The sequence below is a fragment of the Chaetura pelagica genome, unplaced genomic scaffold (assembly GCF_000747805.2).
Source record: "Chaetura pelagica isolate M959 unplaced genomic scaffold, ChaPel_1.0 scaffold23, whole genome shotgun sequence".
NCBI classification, from domain to species: domain Eukaryota; kingdom Metazoa; phylum Chordata; class Aves; order Apodiformes; family Apodidae; genus Chaetura; species Chaetura pelagica.
This window is the reverse complement of record NW_009952884.1, coordinates 1763055-1780059: the sequence shown is the minus strand read 5'-3', so window position 1 is coordinate 1780059 and position 17005 is coordinate 1763055. Positions and strand designations below refer to the sequence as shown.

Here is a 17005-nt window from a genome sequence, read left to right as displayed (position 1 = left end):
TAAACCTCAGTGTTTTATCCAATAGTGACTGTTACAACAAACAAAAAAAACCCAACAAAACAAAACAACAATAAGAGCCCTGGAACAGGCTGCCCAGGGAGGCTGTGGAGTCTCCTTCACTGGAGACATTCAAAACCTGCCTACCTGGACAAGTTCCTGTGTGATGTGCTCTAGGTGATCCTGCTCTGGTGGGGGGGTTGGACTAGATGATCTTTCGAGGTCCCTTTCAACCCCTGTGATTCTGTTATTCTCAAAACAAACAAACAAACAAACAAACAAAAAAACCCAAACACAACAACAACAAGAAACCACAAAAACCTAAATAAAACCACGAAAAAAAATGAGTCATTAAAATTATAATTCCTCGGTTTGTAGTTCAGTTCGCACAAGGTGGCTGCCATGATACTCCACTAAGGAAGGAAGAATGTGAAATGTTGGTATAAATAATCCAACTGAGCACATGATCCATACTGATTTAATCTGCCTGCTTGAAACAGTATTATATCAATCCAAATACAATCCCGGCATAGTTGAACTTTTTTTCAGGTCTTCTGACTACCATACTCTGGTTACAGCTGTCATCCAGTATACAAGAATCTCTCAGGTCTCCATGGTCTGTGCAAAGTGTGACTTTGAATTCTCCTAAGTAACACCATTAAACTAATTTGTCTTTTGATGTAATAGCACTACTGAAACCACATGTAAGTGTATATTTTCAGTACCCATGTCCATCTTATTTAATCAGCACAGGTTCAGTAAATCAGCTGTCACTTTAAGTGGAGGAAACTGCAACAGAAACTTACTCAGTTCCTCAAAGCCTTCTAAAACCTGGATGCGGAACTGATGCTAACAAACAAAGCTGCCCTCATTGCACAGCCTCTCCCCCCTCAATGCACAGGAGGGCTGGCATGTCTCTGCTCACTTTTCTCTGGGACTTGGGCAATGGTAAAAAAATACACTTTGCTAAAGTGACTGAGTAAATGCATGAAAGATGGGGCTGTAGATACCTGGTAACTCCTTAAGCACATTAGTAATTCTTCTGAAGGCTGCTTAGGGATAGTTTGATGATGCCAGGAATAATTTTTTTAAACTTTGCTTAATAATAAACTCCAAAGAGTAATTTCACAACCCAGCATACTTTTTCTAGATAGCTTTCTTTTCCTTCTTATCTGTTAGTGAACAAGATATCATTGACAGAAACATTCAAGCTGCTATTTACATTACAAAATTGGTTTATTTAGCTGTTTCATTTATGTCTTGTTTATGACAACTTCATATGAAAAATGCTGTAAGGGGCCTTTAGAATAAATGAGAAATAAAGTGCTACTTATTCAGTACCCAGAAAGAGTCATGATAAAATAAATTTTCCTGTAAAATTTAGAGGGAGAAAGGAACTTCAGAAAACTTGTTGGCAAGAGGGTCTTTGCCATAATAAAGAAAAGCTCCCTCACTCAGATAAAAATCAGAAAAGCATAACATTTCTGATAGTTACCATTTTAGACATGTTCATTTCAGTAGATCACACCTCTATAATTGATAATCCTAGTGGCACCACAGACTTCCTTGGTTGTGAATGCACTTCTCTCCTGTGCATTCTTGTCTATAGTATATAGCTTCTTCTTTATGCCTCCACTTGTTTCCAGTGAAACTATTAAAATTCCACTCCAGTTGAGCTCAGATTTCAATAGAAATCATAGACAATGAAAATTATTTATTCGTGGGAAGAAAGTTAGAAGAAATCTTCTCTTTAGTTAGTTAAATCAGGATCAATAATGCTGTCTCCTTGTTTTTGAAAGCTGTGTGTGCAGAATACCTTTCAGGACATATTAGTCGTGCAATACTGAGCACGTATCCTCATGTGCTTGTACACTGCCTTTCTGCAGTATCTGTCGTTGCAGAAACTTACAGGAAAAATTACTGAGGAAAAAAAGCATTAAAATTAACATTGATTATAGCCATGTTAGCATCTTTTTGTATTAAGGAACAGGATAGAAAAGAATATTACTTCTTGTCTCTTTTACATCACACGTTCCTCCAGTAAATCATATGTTGTACAAAATAATATTTTTTTGTTGATTCTGCAACTGTATTTATTTGGTTATTTCATTTGAAGGTAAACATGTAGCTGTTGGACACTAACCTGGCTCAAAAGCCAAGTTTTATTGGTTCAAATTGCTAAAAGCCACTCAATCAGCTCTAGCTGTGACAACTAAATTATTTGATCTTGTTTGGATACTGGGGAGGGATCATTGTCTGTTTACTCCTTTTTGTCTCAGTAAGGAACAGGAGTGTTTGGTAATGGGAAGCTCTTGTACAAAGCTAAGAAATGGTTCCTTTTCTAACTGATATAGTCTCATATAGTCTTCCAGCATTATGCATTCTGGGTACCTGTAACTTGCAAGATTTGGTAGGTGTCACATAATCCTTGCATCCTGATCACCCACAGCAAAGCAGCTGGAGCTCACAGGAGCTCTGTTTAAACCCCTCTTGGACATTTTCTGTCAGAAAATGAAAGAGAAAGATGCTTTTACAGGCAGTGAGGAAACTTATGAAAGACCCACAAATTAGGTATATCCATTTTCAGTACAAGAATATGTAATATATCGGACAATTATTTTTATGAGAGGAATTGCTCTTTTAGCTGCTGTCAGTTGTGGAGCTACTTCCACTTATGTAAAAATTTGAATGTACTTATATCCCCAAAGAAAAAATAATTAACAAATAAAAATTAAATAAAAAATTAAAAATAAGCATTTCAAAGTGTCTAGAAACAAATGAGTAATTTCAGTGATCAAAATGAAGAACCATCCTTTGATTACTCACAATACCCTGCCTCCAACTCTCTCCTCATAGTATTTGTATACATTTTCATACTTAGGATGGACCTCTTACCTGTGCTTATTACCTCTCTGGAATTCTATAATATTTCCAGTAAATCCTTTTGGTTTTGCAGTTGTTGCTTTTGTCATTATGTGCTTGTTGTTTGGATGTGTATCTTTTTTTTCTTTTTTTTTTTCTCTCCAGATCTTTAGCTTGGCAATGCTTGTTCTAGCAATGGACTTTGCCTTCCACTGTTATAGTATTAACTGGCAAAAAAAAAACCTTGTAAAGCTGTTTAACTTTTTGTTACTACATTATGATTGTTTGGATGCTCATCAATGGTTACTAATTTTTAAGAGCTTTCTTTTTTTATCTTTTTAGAGGTTTTGAATAAGTACATTGCCCTTGATTGTAAGAAGAGTCCCAAATCAGGTATAAAATCGAAGACAATAGTCACAGGCAGTGCAGAAATAACCATCATGATTGGACAGCCTTTTTAAGAGTCAATATAACAGAGTAGTTCAAGAAGATTATAAACAAGAGTATACTTTTCTTCTGCCAGTACCCAGTACAGTATTTCCAAATTCATCCTCTAGGCTATGAATTTCAACTACTTTAGTTGAGAGCAGTTCCTATATTAGCTTCAGACTGACATGATAAAAGGGCAAACTTATGCATAATATCCCTGCATAATCATTAACACGTATCATTAACACCATTCATATTCCACTGCTAGATATTACCCTATGAGCATAGGACAGTATTTAAAATAATTGCTTTTTTTTTGGTCTTAAACATGTAAATTACTTATGGGCTAGGTAGAATCATCTATCTTTCATCTTTCCTTTAATCCATGCCTGCTAAGGAGGAGGGGAAGGGAAGAAAGGCACAGATGGGTGCTAACTATTTTTATTTTTTTTTCAATAAAATCACTGAAAGGTTGAGATGGAAGGGACCTCTGGAGATCATCTTGTCCAAACCCACTGCATAAGCAGAGTACTTAGAAAACCTGTAATTATTATTTGTTTGTAGCAGCAATTGAATATATACAAATTGATTCTTTAAGAGTGCAGAGAAATTCTGTCACATCAAAGTACATGCATTCATGTAACTTCAGTCTCAGTATATAAATCTTGCATGTTAAGTTTGTACAGAAGCAATAGCTTTAGTTTTCTGTGTACAAAGTGTACCTGTAGCCCTGTGTACATACATAGAAGGAGGCTCCCTCTTTATACTTGCTTCCTGTTTTAGGCTACTAGATAGAGACTCCTTAAAAGAATTCACTCTGAATTTACATTTGAGGGTCCAGAAAATTAATATTTCCTGTTAGTTCTCTTTACTGGGAAATTCTGGTTTACTTGCAAAAGTCCTTAATTGACCTTTCCCATTCAAATCGTTATTTATGCAAAAAAAAATAATCAGTTATATGATTAGAAATTAGAAATAAAACTTACTGAATAACTGAGAACTTAAGTATTGCAAATACTTTCCATGACATTTATAAAAACTTGCGTCATTTTTTTTTTTTTTTATTGCATTTCTGACACTTATGTAATCTTATTTCTGTAAGTATTCATTGATAAGCACTTATGTGAAGTAGTGGATGAATTAAGTGACTTTGTTTAAAGTTGGCAGTTTCCTTAATTATCATGGCAAGGTGCAATATATTATTTATGCCACGTTTTACATAGCAAAAAAGCATATTATTTTAAATTTTGTATATTTTTGACAAATCATAATTACAACTAATTCAGAACTGTGGAACAGTTTCACAAAACTGTTAAGAGGCTAATCTCTCACATCAACATTGAATTTTTATTTTTTAAAATAAGTGTGTTTTCAACTAAAAAAACCCCACAAAGGTATATAAATGCTTTGTTGTAGTAGAGCACAAAGTGGAACCAGTATTTTGAGTCCATTTGGTACATATCGGAACAATGTAAAAAAACCCCACAACGTTGTTGCTTTTAATGTATTTTTTTTTTAATTGTTTAAGAATTGCTGCAGTGAAACTGATCCAAATTGAATTTAAGGCCAAACTTTTTTTCAAAGTTGGTTGAAAAGCTATAGGTAGTATGACATTAGCATTTCCTCCAGTCCCAGAAGTAGTATTTGTGTTATTTTCATAAGGTATTAAGACAATATTTCACATTATTTTGATGCCATAGATAGATTAGGATAAGATTTTTGAAAACAGCCAGGTCAGGCCTAAGTCTGCCTTAATAGTGACTGTTATTAGTTTTGCAACTGACTGTGGGAGAACATCAACCAGTACAAGGTCCCCACAATTTAAGAAAGAACAGAATTCAGCCAAAGAGTAACTTTTTAAAAATTAATTTTATATTTTTTTCATTAATGTTAAAAATAAACTATAACACAGATACTTCTAAAACACAAGACATTCCAGCTTCTGCTTGTCTTCAGAGTAAAGATGTACATAAAAAGGCTAAGACAGGTGAGAGTGCCCCTTGCCCTGCTGCAGGATATAGCTGCATTTCTGTCACTTTTCAAGGTGTGTAAATAGAGAAGATAAATGTTGGGAAAATATTGGCAGTAACACGAAATCAGACTTTCAAATGTGAAACAGGAACCTGTATGAAGAAATGGGTTACAAGTAGGAAAAAAAGGACTTAGGATAAGTAGGGCAGTTGTAAAGATGGGAAATGCGTAACGAAAAGGAAATTATCAGTCATGAAGAAAAATATGAAACAGTCAAATACTTGGGTCTCAGATGTCCCACAAATAGCAAGAAGTGTAAAAATTAAAACATCTTCTCCACAACTATGGCAAACGAACATGAATGTCGTTGTACAAAGGAACAATATTGTTTCTATAAAGAGTTTCTTCACTCACTAGTGAAAATATTGCATAGGCTTTTCTGTCACTGGATCATTCAGGGTGGGAAACTTGCCACATCATAATGTTTCAGTGACACTGGTAATGTGAGTGAAAAATCTGTCTCCTCACGATAGAGAATTCTTAACACTGCATTCAAGAAAGACCTTCCAGAATGTGGATTAAAAGTTCCTATTTTTTTCCCGTGTGTTCCGTTTAGTTAAGAAGGTAGAGAGAGGAAAACGTCATTGTATAATGTCTTTAGAACTGCACTCCATAGAATCTATTGGTAGTATATCTGTTGAAACAGGAGCTTTTCAATAAACTGGAATTAAATATGTATTTCTATATTTCTGAAAATTCAGACTGATAAACACAAATGACTGAAGTGTACAAAGGAAGTAATCAATCATAGACAGTTGTATGGATAAAGTGAGTTTTGATGATGCACCAGAAATTATAATACTTAACCAGGAATGTTGATGTTAGGGAAAAAAAAAAGAAAAAAAAAAAATTCAGTTGGAGTGTCAAATTTTGCTTGCAGTTCAATCCAGAAATGATACATCATTTAATCACTGTGTTATTATTTTTGTTATTTATATAGATTTTTAGTCTTTCTGAAGAAAGAAAAGTAGCTTTAAAGTAGTAACTGTTTATCTGAGGAACAGTACCATAATAAAACAAGCCATACGATAGACATTAAATCCATTGCAAAAGAAGTAAAATGTTTTCTTCTTTTGATAAAAGTTTTTACCTTTCCATTTAAGGGCTCTACCACATAGACCAACTAAGCACCTATTTATGTTAGTATATATTGATTTAGAAGTCCTCAATAAAAAAATTTCAAATTGTATTTGAAAGGGTAAATAGATATTTTATTTTAAATTATTTAAGCAAAAATACAAAAACATAATTGATATTCTTAATCTGATGTCCACAATGTCTCAGGAAGGTGGAAGAGAAACAAAAGGAATATTACAGTAGTAGCCCCATTAAAACAATTATATTGCAATAGATTATGGTCAAGGGAGGCCATTTTTCCCCTCCACCTTGCTCTTATGAGACACCACTTGGAGTACTGTGTGCAGCTCTGGGACCCACAACACAGGACAGACAGGAAACATAGTGAGGGACTTTTTGTAAGGGTATGTAGTGACAGGACAAGGGGAAATAGTTTTAAGCTGAAAGAGAGCAGATTTACATTAGATATCGGGAAGAAATTAATTTCAGTGAGAGTGATGAAAGAGGTTACCCTGAGAAGCTGTGACTGTCCCCTCCATGGAAGTGTTCCAACTCCAGGTGTGATGGGGCTTTGAGTTTGGGTTGGAACTAGATGCTGTATAAGGTCTCTTCCAACCCAAGCCATGCTATGACTATGATTCCATCTTTTAGTGTCTGTTACAGTAGTATTTAAGTAATCTCCTGTCAGAAAAATCTTGCCCTTATTTGGCAAAAGGCATAGATACAGCTGCACATGGAAATTTACCTCTGCATTGCCAGCTCATGCATCACTTCAAGGCACAGTAACATTAAATAAGCAATGCTGATGTGCAAATCCAACATCCAAAATAAAACCCTGTGGAGTTTACTCAGGAAACAGCATCACATAAGGCATTTGCACTAGCCAATTTCTGAGCTAGGCTGGCACCTTCTTGAATTAGCTGGGTGTGTGAACAGTTACTGAGATGGCTATTTTTTTCCCCCTAGTTTATTGATCAGCGTTACAGCCTATTTTGGAAATGTCAACTGAGTCAAAACTTTAAAATACTTTTTCTGATATTTGTAATAAAGCAAAATTAGCTAAGCATCAACTTTCATAATACAAATATAGAAAGTAAGATCAGTCTGTAATATGTTTATTTTGAAGTTTATAAATGTAATTTCAAGGTAAAATACTATACAAAATGAGGTCCTAATCCTATAATAATTTCACAGTATGCATTGTTTTCCTCATATTTAGTTAAGTCTAAATGTGTGAAACTGTTTGCAGATTAAATAGCTTGAATTAACTTCTTTGAAGACTTTTCTGTTCTACTTTAAAATTACCTTTACAAGAATAAATAGTTTGGCACTCTCTTAAAACTTTCAGTAATTCCGCTCAGCACCACTGCTAATTAATTATATTTGAAATTTGGAAAATGACAGCTTATGCTTACTACTACTGTTCTGAATATTTAGTTGTTGTTTTTTTTCTGATCTGCATACTGATACTTGCAGTTTTGGAATGTTAAGATATGATGTTCTCTGTCATTATTAAAAAATGCCATTTGTGCTCTTGTGACCATACTGGAATTTTGTCTGTTGGAGAAAGTGTATTGAAAATATGTTTTTATGTGTTTTTTTTAATTAGGTTGTGTACATGCTTAATCATTAGTACTGTTTATTTCCACTAATTTCTGAATGGTTCATGCCTACACATCCTTTAGCCTCCTGACCTATAGCTTTAAGGTTTTAGAAAATGCAATTATTTAGAATAATTTTTTTTTTTTTTAATAAATTTTAATTTTCTTTCCTTCAAGACACTCTTTTTAATGGTCTTGGACTGGGTGCTGTCATTGGCCTGGGAGTAGCAGCCCTTTTGTTAATCCTGGTTGTGACTGATGTTAGCTGCTTCTTTTTACGACAATGTGGATTGCTAATGTGCATCACGAGGAGAATCTGTGGGAAAAAGAGTGGCTCAAGTGGAAAAAGTAAAGAACTGGAAGAAGGAAAGGCTGCTTACTTGTGAGTATTAATCATGTTTTTTGGAAAGTTCACTAAAATAAAAAGGTGGCTGTCCAATTTATATTAACTTCATAGCCAGTTTGTAGTGTGGCAAAGGGAGTTAAAGAAATGTTATTATTACTTGGAAGAGCCAAGTAATAGAGCCAAGTTCAAGATTCCTCTGAAATATACAGAACTATGGTAAAAATTGCCTTAAAAGCAAAATGGACACAAAAAAGGCATTTACCATACCTCACTTCAAGATGGTCTGTGTGTCCAGCTTGACACAAAGGAATTCAATCATAATTCAGTAGCATTTACAGGCACATCGTTGGTCCATGAGGAACAGGTAACAGATGATTGTAACTGCATTTCTGAAAATCTGTCTTTGATCTGCTAATACACAAAAACTCAGCGTATGGTTGTGACAATGCTAGTAAATATAGGAGTGAAGGACAGAATATTAATGAAAATGTATGAAAGAGCTTTCCTGTAGGCCCCTTTCAAGTACTGGAAGGCCACTATGAGATCTTCCTGGAGCCTTCTCTTCTTCAGGTTGAAAAACCCCAGCTCCCTCAGGCTGTCCTCATAAGAGCACTCAGATCATTTATGTGGCCCTTCTCTGGACACATTCCAACAGGTCCACATCCTTCTCTGGACACATTCCACATGATGGAAACTTGATGGATGGAATATAGGGATTAAATATTTACATGGAAAGAGGTTTTATTTTGGAAATATAAAATATATCATGGTTATAATTTAATCTGCATTTTGAAAGTAAAAGTATATGCAAGTTAATTACTACTGGTACTGCTAATGCTTCTGTAGCATTGAGCAGCTGTTTCCACATCATGGCCATATTACTGAGAGCAGCTTTGCAAAGAAGGACTTGGGGGTAGTGGTGGTTTAAAAGCTTCGTATGAGCCAGCAATGTGCACTTGCAGTCCAGAAAGCCAACGGTGTCCTGAGCTGAATCAAAAGAAATGTAGCTAGCAGGTTGAGGGAGGTGATTCCTCCCTTCTACTCTGCTCTGATGTGACCCCTCCTGCAATAATGTGTCCAGCTCTGGAGTTCTGAGTTCAGGAAAGACACGGACCTGTTGGAGGAGATACAGAGGAGGACCACAAAAATTATCAGAATACCGAAACACCTCTCCTATGAGGAAAGGCTGAAAGAGTTAGGGTTGTTTAACCTGGAGGAGGCTCCAGGAAGATTTTAATGCAGCCTTTCAGTACAAGAGTTACATGTAAGAAAGATGTGGATAAGACTTTAGCAGATTTTGTAGCAATAAGAGAATAAATAATTGTTTTAAACTGAAACAGTAGAATTAGATTGGACATAAGGAAGAAATATTTTACAATGGGCATGGTGAGACATTGGAGCAGGTTGCCCGGAAAGGCAGTAGATGCCTCATCCCTGGAAAGATTCAAGTTCATGTTGGACAGGACTCTGCACAACATGATCTAGTTGAGTATGTCCCTGCTCATTGCCAGGAACTTGGACTAGATGACCTATAAAGGTCACTTCCAATGCTGTTCTATGATTCTGTGATCATAAGCACAATGACAATAGTCGCTCCTTCATCTTTCTTACAATTCATTGTCCAGTTAGCAAAAAGGTTATTATTTATTTACATGTGAGAGACTAGCATTGTTCCTAAGGTGAAGGAAATAATGACATAACAACAAAGAATTTCTTCTAGCAGTGTGATCAGAAGGGGCTCCTATCACCCAAGAGTTCTTTACCCTGTTTTGGCAGCTGAGATTGTCACAATCTCAGGAGATTAAAATATACTTCTGCAGTGTATAAACTAACATAAAGGCTCTTTAGAGTGACTGAAAAGTTCAAGCATAGCTAGGCATCAAGTCCCATAATTATTGTATTAGGTTAGGAGAGTTTACATCTAGTCCCATGAAGAGGCTATCATCTTATTATTTAGTCATAAACAAAATGCTCTTTTAAGATGTTAATCCATTATGGTTGCAGAGTTAGGTCAGTAACCATGGACACAGAGTGCTTTGAAGACTTCAAGTAATTGGGAACACATTGGTAAATGAGTCTCCGTGGTTTTAGTCACTGCTAATTATTTCTTCCTTTTTTTGCCCACTTCTGAGTGAAGAGATCTTGGTAATGAGTTATGTACAATGTATGTGTTTAATATGATATGAGACTAAGACTCTTCTAATAATTTTTAGGAAAGATGGATCAAAAGAGCCAATAGTGGAAATGAGAACAGAAGATGAAAGAATTACCAGTCATGAAGATGGGAGTCCAGTAAATGAGCCAAATGAGACAACTCCCCTCACAGAACCAGAGTAAGTAGCCTGACATTCCCCAGTTTCACACAAGCTCCTCCTGGCTGGGACTACTGACTGGGCTTCCTATGCTTCTGAGGGAGATACACATCATCATGAGAATGGTGTGCTGTGACAATGCAGTGTATGAGTGTAGGGTTTGGAGTTTTTTGGAGGGTGAGGACAAGGCTCTGCCTGCACTCTCTGGCTTTCAGGCTGCACCAGAGGTTGCCCCAGATGCTCCGTTGCCACTTCCAGCTAGCCTCAGAAACCCATGTAGAACCAGGGCCAGCAGAGGCAAGTCACAGCCCTGCTGCCTTCTCCCTCAGCCCCAGCACTCATGGTCAACTGTGTCCCCCAGCCCTCCTGACCCTGCAATGGTAGCTGAGCTGAGTATGAGGATTTTTTAAGTTGAGTGCAGCTGATCTTTGCCACTTACCCAGCAGTTGTTAACCACTCTGTGGGAATAATCTCCTGACTCTCACAAATGGCCTTAGATTGAGTCACACACAGACATAAACACACACACCCTGTAGGTAGAACACGATTCCATGCTCCAGAAACGCAGCTCCTCACAGGGTGGTCCCTTCCTGCTTTCATTCACAGAACTGAGAATTTAGCTCAGTATTTAAGTCCACATGGTACTGGATTAATAGTGCTGAAGGGGAGCCACTTTGCTTCCTCATGGACCTTCCCCCTCCCTGCTAGTTGCTCTCAGCACAGAAACCGCAGCAGATCTTACCCAGGCTACAGGTTCTTACCCTCCAGTTGTCTCCTGAGTCATGGGGACCAGCTTTGGAATCAAGGATCCTGGGCACTGGCGGTCAGGTTCTCTCCTCCATTTTGCTGCTGCAGCCCCTGAAACAGACTCATCTGGGTAGAGTGGCTGGTGTTTGTACCTGACCAGCACTTGTCAAAGTGTGTGGAGGATAAAGTAATATTTCTGATAGGGCACAAGCAAGCTGGTATTTTGCTAAGCTTACTATCAGGAGCTGTTAATAGGCTTTTTTTTTTTTTTTTCTTCTGAAAATTTAGTTTGAAGATAAACTAGTATTTCAACAAAAGTGAAGACAGTACCTGTCCTTTTCTTGAGAGCCCACCTAGTGCTGTTAAAAGACATGAAGCTCATTTCTGAGGTTCAGAAGTTAATTAACAGTTATCAAAGAAAGCTCCAAGTGTTTTTGGTTTGAGCCCAAAGCTATTCATGTGTTGTGAAAATCTCTTACCTCATGACATCTTAAAGGTGTCAGGTGAATGAAGACAGCTCTGTAGTAAATACAGAAACTCACCTGTTGATTATCTGATGGATCACAATTGTTTTTTAAAAGGACAGGATATTATTTTCCAACATTTATTTTTATTTTCTTACCATTATCTAGAAGTGCAAAATCCAGAACTCTTATTAAGAAAGAAGCCTGTGTTATTTGCTGTCACTAGCATATGTAATAAAAACATAGTGGGGACTGTGTGACTGGGGAAAGTGAGTGTGCATACTTTGAAAAACCTGTACCTGAAGACTTCAAACTTATGTTAATTAAATCATTTTGGATTTTTTTGAATCACTAGTGATATGTTTGCCCTTCATATTAGAATTTATAATGAGGAGCACTGTAGAGAACTCAGAACTATCTAAGGAGTCAAAGGACTGTGGTTGTAAACATTGTACAAGTCCAGAGAGCTTTGAATATGTTAGTGGGTGAGGCACTAGGGCCATATATTTTTTGTTCTTCAGGACTATTAGTAGCATCAGATATTGCAAACATAAATGAGATGCATCTAGCAAGAGACGTGGTATCAGAAAATATTAAGTCCTGTTCTTCCTGCTTGTCCCAGTCATTAGAACAGCTGACAGAAGTGAAATATGAGAAAGTTAAAATTAAAAATGCTTTAATATTTAGAGAAAGGGGAAAGAATGAGTACTGGAGGCATGAAAAAATAACTAAATCATAGGAATGACTGATAAGGTGTTTGATTATTATGTCCTTGGGAGAACAAGACTTCTAAGAAAAATTATTATAGAATCATAGAATTGTCAAGGTTGGAAAAGACCTTCAAGATCAAGTCCAACCATTCACCATACAGTCCCTAAACCATTTTATGAAACACCATGTCTACTCCTTTTTTTAACATCTTCAGGGATGGTGCCTCCAATGCCTTACCACTCTTTCTGTGAAAAAATTTTTCCAGATATCCAGCCTGAACCTCCTCTGGCACAGCTTGGCTCCATTTTCTCTTGCCCTATTGCTGGTCACCAGGGAGAAGAGGCCAAAACATAACTCACTACAACTCAAAGTGCAGCGTCACCCAGGCCAAGTAGAGGGGCAGGGTCACCTCCCTGGTCCTGCTGGTCACACTATTCTTGATGCAGGCCAGGGTGCTGTTGTCTTTCTTGGCCACCTGGGCACACTGCTGGCTCATGTTCAGCCAGCTGTCAGTCAGCACCCCTAGGTCCCTCTCTGCTGGGCAACTTTCCAGCCATTCCTCCCCAAGCCTGTAGCTCTTCCAGGGGTTGTTGTGGCCAAAGTGCAGGACCCAACATTTGGCCTTATTGAAACTCATGCCATTGGCCTTGGCCCATCAGTCAAGCCTGTCCAGATCCCTCTGCAGAACCTCTCTGCCCTCAGGCAGATCAACACTCCCACCAAGCTTAGTGTCATCTGCAAACTTACTGAGGCTGCACTCTATCCCTTCAGTGAAGCTCCCTATTCAGCCAGGTTGGTCTTCTATGCTGCCCATTCACCTTACAGCACATGAGAATGGCCTGCTCCTGTGCCTTCAAGGCTTCCTCCCTGAAGAACTTCCAGCCTTCCTGGTCTCCTATACCCTTCAGAATAGATCCCCAATGGATTCTGGCAATCATGATGTGGAACAAGGTAAAGTTTGCCCTTCAGAAATCTAGGGTGTCAGTTTTGCTGTCCCCCCTCCTGGCATCTCTAAGAATAAAGAACTTGTGGTTGCTGTGCCTAAGATGATCTCCAACCATCACATCTCCTTCCAGCCCTTCCCTGTTCACCAAGAACAGGACTAGCAGGGCACCTTGCCTGGTTGGTTCACTCATCAGCTGTGTCAGGAAGTTATCTTCAACACATTCCAGGAACTTCCGGGACTGTTCCCTCTCTGCTGTGTTGTAGTTCCAGCAGACATCAGGGAAGTTGTAGGCCCCCTCAAGAACAAGGGCAAACGACTGTGATATTTCACCCAGGTATTTATAGAACAGTTCATCCACCTCACTGCTCTGGTTGGGACATCTACAGCAGACTCCCACAGCAATATCAGCCTTGTTGGCCTTGCCCCTAATCCTGATCCAAATTCACTCTCCCTTGTCATTATAGTCTAGTTCTAGACAATCATAACAAATCCTAGCATGCAGTTAATGACAGATTCCTTCTTGGTAATTTCTTCTTCCACAACCAATAGCAAAAGGAAGCAGTCCACAATACAGCTGGGCAGAAGTCAGCTGGAGATTTGGGACAGTGCTACTTAGGAAACCAAAGATTAATAGAGCATCATGCAGTCAAGATGTTGGGTGCTAGGAGAACATTGAAAGGCTTCTGCTCAGACATAGGTCTTGATAAAATTGAAAAGCAGTATTAAGTACGAGTGAGATTTCGCTAAAGAAAAGGAGGACACAATCGGGTAGAAGTAAATATCTCAGTAGGAATAACACAAAATGTTGTCAACAATAGGTGCTAAGAGCCAGAAAGCCACATGCTGGGTAGGGCATGGATGGACAGAATGTATCTTGGAGGGAAGAGTTTAGCTTGCAGGAAGGAAAAGTTTCAAGGACATTCCTGGCAGGCAATGTTCCTACAAGGTAGGACTAATTCTGACTAATTGTGGCTGTCTTAAAGGTATACAAGATAAGCCTTCACTTTAAATTTGACAAAATATTTTGAATAATTAGTTGAATTATTTTGAAAAATTCTAATTTATACTTAGAAATTTAAATGACATTTGAGCCTTTGTAGGAAATAATTAATAAATATATTACTTCCTCTTACAATAGTTTAGAGTTTTCATTGCATTTCTCAGCATAATATTCGGCAATCTGTGTTTTACCCAAACTCAGATGATTCTTCTCAAAGCCAGGTTTGGAACCCATTTGTGACAGACATGCATGTAGCACTTTTACCTGCAAGTCGATAAGTCTTTATAATACTGACAGTAAATCAATTTAAGCTGCACATTTCATATAGCATTTCTGTAATATGATTAAAATGCCACATGCAATGTGGTATTATAATTACATTCCTAGTCTGACATTATTATGTTTCTGGTATTGGTCAAGTTTTCTTTAGTATTAATGAAGCTGGATGAATTCCAGCATCAAAATGGCTAGGAGCCTATTACCTGTAAAATAGGCAAGTAAATATTCTAGTTAAAGTTTTATAAGGGTACTATCAGCAGACTGTTGCAATTAGGCCACATGCAGTGCTAGAGGGAGTCAATATTATTAATGATTGATAATGAACAGCATCTGATTAATGCAAAAGAACCTCTTTTTCTTTAAAAAGCTCTTACTAGAAAATGCTTTAAGATTTGAAAGGATTAGTCTGCCCAGCTGAAAAATATAACATTATTTTAAATAAATATAGCTAAAGATTAATAAGGTGTAGGAAAACTGGTGTAATCAGAATATTTGAATTTAATGTAGATAATGAAAAGATAAAAATTATTGAATCTGTTAATAAATATTAAATATTAATTAATATTTTAAACAAATTGAGAGGAAAATTCCAAAATAAAATGCAAAGTCATAGCAAAAAAACATAATGCCTAATGATAACTGAACTGATAACTTCATATGATTAAAAAAATAATCCTACAACAACAAAGTCAAAGAATGGTGCATGAACTTGCTGGGGAAAAAGTAAAAAAAAATAAATCTTTGTAGTTTGTTTGTTTGTTTGTTTGTTGTTTTTTTTCCCGTTGCTTGCATTGGAATCAAAGCCAATTTTATCTCACTGTTTGCATTAAGGTGGATTTCAGTAATATCCTTCAACAGGGCTCTAGCAAATCTGCCTATTACAATAAGCTGCAATTATTTGTAATGTGCTCTTAATGTCTTCTCCAAACCCAATTTTTTTTTTACTTTTCACACAATACACTATGTCAATTGCTCAGTTTTTACTTTGACTAAATATTTCCTCTGTTTCAGTACCAACTTTTGAGAAATTACTCTCCCTTTATATAAAACTAGATTAAATTAGGCCTTTTTTTAATACTAATTTAAGTACTTTGCACTACTAGGCCTTTCAGACTGTTGCAATTAGGCCACATGCAGTGCTAGAGGGAGTCAATATTATTAATGATTGATAATGAACAGCATCTGATTAATGCAAAAGAACCTCTTTTTCTTTAAAAAGCTCTTACTAGAAAATGCTTTAAGATTTGAAAGGATTAGTCTGCCCAGCTGAAAAATATAACATTATTTTAAATAAATATAGCTAAAGATTAATAAGGTGTAGGAAAACTGGTGTAATCAGAATATTTGAATTTAATGTAGATAATGAAAAGATAAAAATTATTGAATCTGTTAATAAATATTAAATATTAATTAATATTTTAAACAAATTGAGAGGAAAATTCCAAAATAAAATGCAAAGTCATAGCAAAAAAACATAATGCCTAATGATAACTGAACTGATAACTTCATATGATTAAAAAAATAATCCTACAACAACAAAGTCAAAGAATGGTGCATGAACTTGCTGGGGAAAAAGTAAAAAAAAATAAATCTTTGTAGTTTGTTTGTTTGTTTGTTTGTTGTTTTTTTTCCCGTTGCTTGCATTGGAATCAAAGCCAATTTTATCTCACTGTTTGCATTAAGGTGGATTTCAGTAATATCCTTCAACAGGGCTCTAGCAAATCTGCCTATTACAATAAGCTGCAATTATTTGTAATGTGCTCTTAATGTCTTCTCCAAACCCAATTTTTTTTTTACTTTTCACACAATACACTATGTCAATTGCTCAGTTTTTACTTTGACTAAATATTTCCTCTGTTTCAGTACCAACTTTTGAGAAATTACTCTCCCTTTATATAAAACTAGATTAAATTAGGCCTTTTTTTAATACTAATTTAAGTACTTTGCACTACTAGGCCTTTAACACAGGTGTCTACTTACCTACAGTGCATCTCAAGAGCCATGCTTCCTCTGCCTTTTCCTCTGTTAGAATTAGTTTTGTGTTGATTCTGCTGTTTCCATTCTTTCATGCTTCATGTTGTGGGCTGAAATCTGTTTCCTTTGGGACCTCCCTCTGTGCTCAAAGCCAGACAACCGATGAACAGCATCTATCTTAGTTCAGACAGCCTAAATTTCATATGACTGGAAATTTGGTTACTCTTTC

The 17005-nt window shown here is 36.7% G+C and overlaps 1 protein-coding gene across 1 annotated transcript in view; it reads left to right on the top strand.

The window, feature by feature from the left end:
* Positions 1 to 17005, top strand: part of NCAM2 (neural cell adhesion molecule 2) — a 113403-nt gene that overhangs the window by 94858 nt on the left and 1540 nt on the right. The window contains exons 16-17 of the mRNA XM_009995441.1: positions 8175 to 8379; positions 10557 to 10676. Of these exons, the coding sequence (XP_009993743.1) occupies positions 8175 to 8379; positions 10557 to 10676 (325 nt within the window). The remainder of the gene's footprint in view (positions 1 to 8174; positions 8380 to 10556; positions 10677 to 17005) is intronic.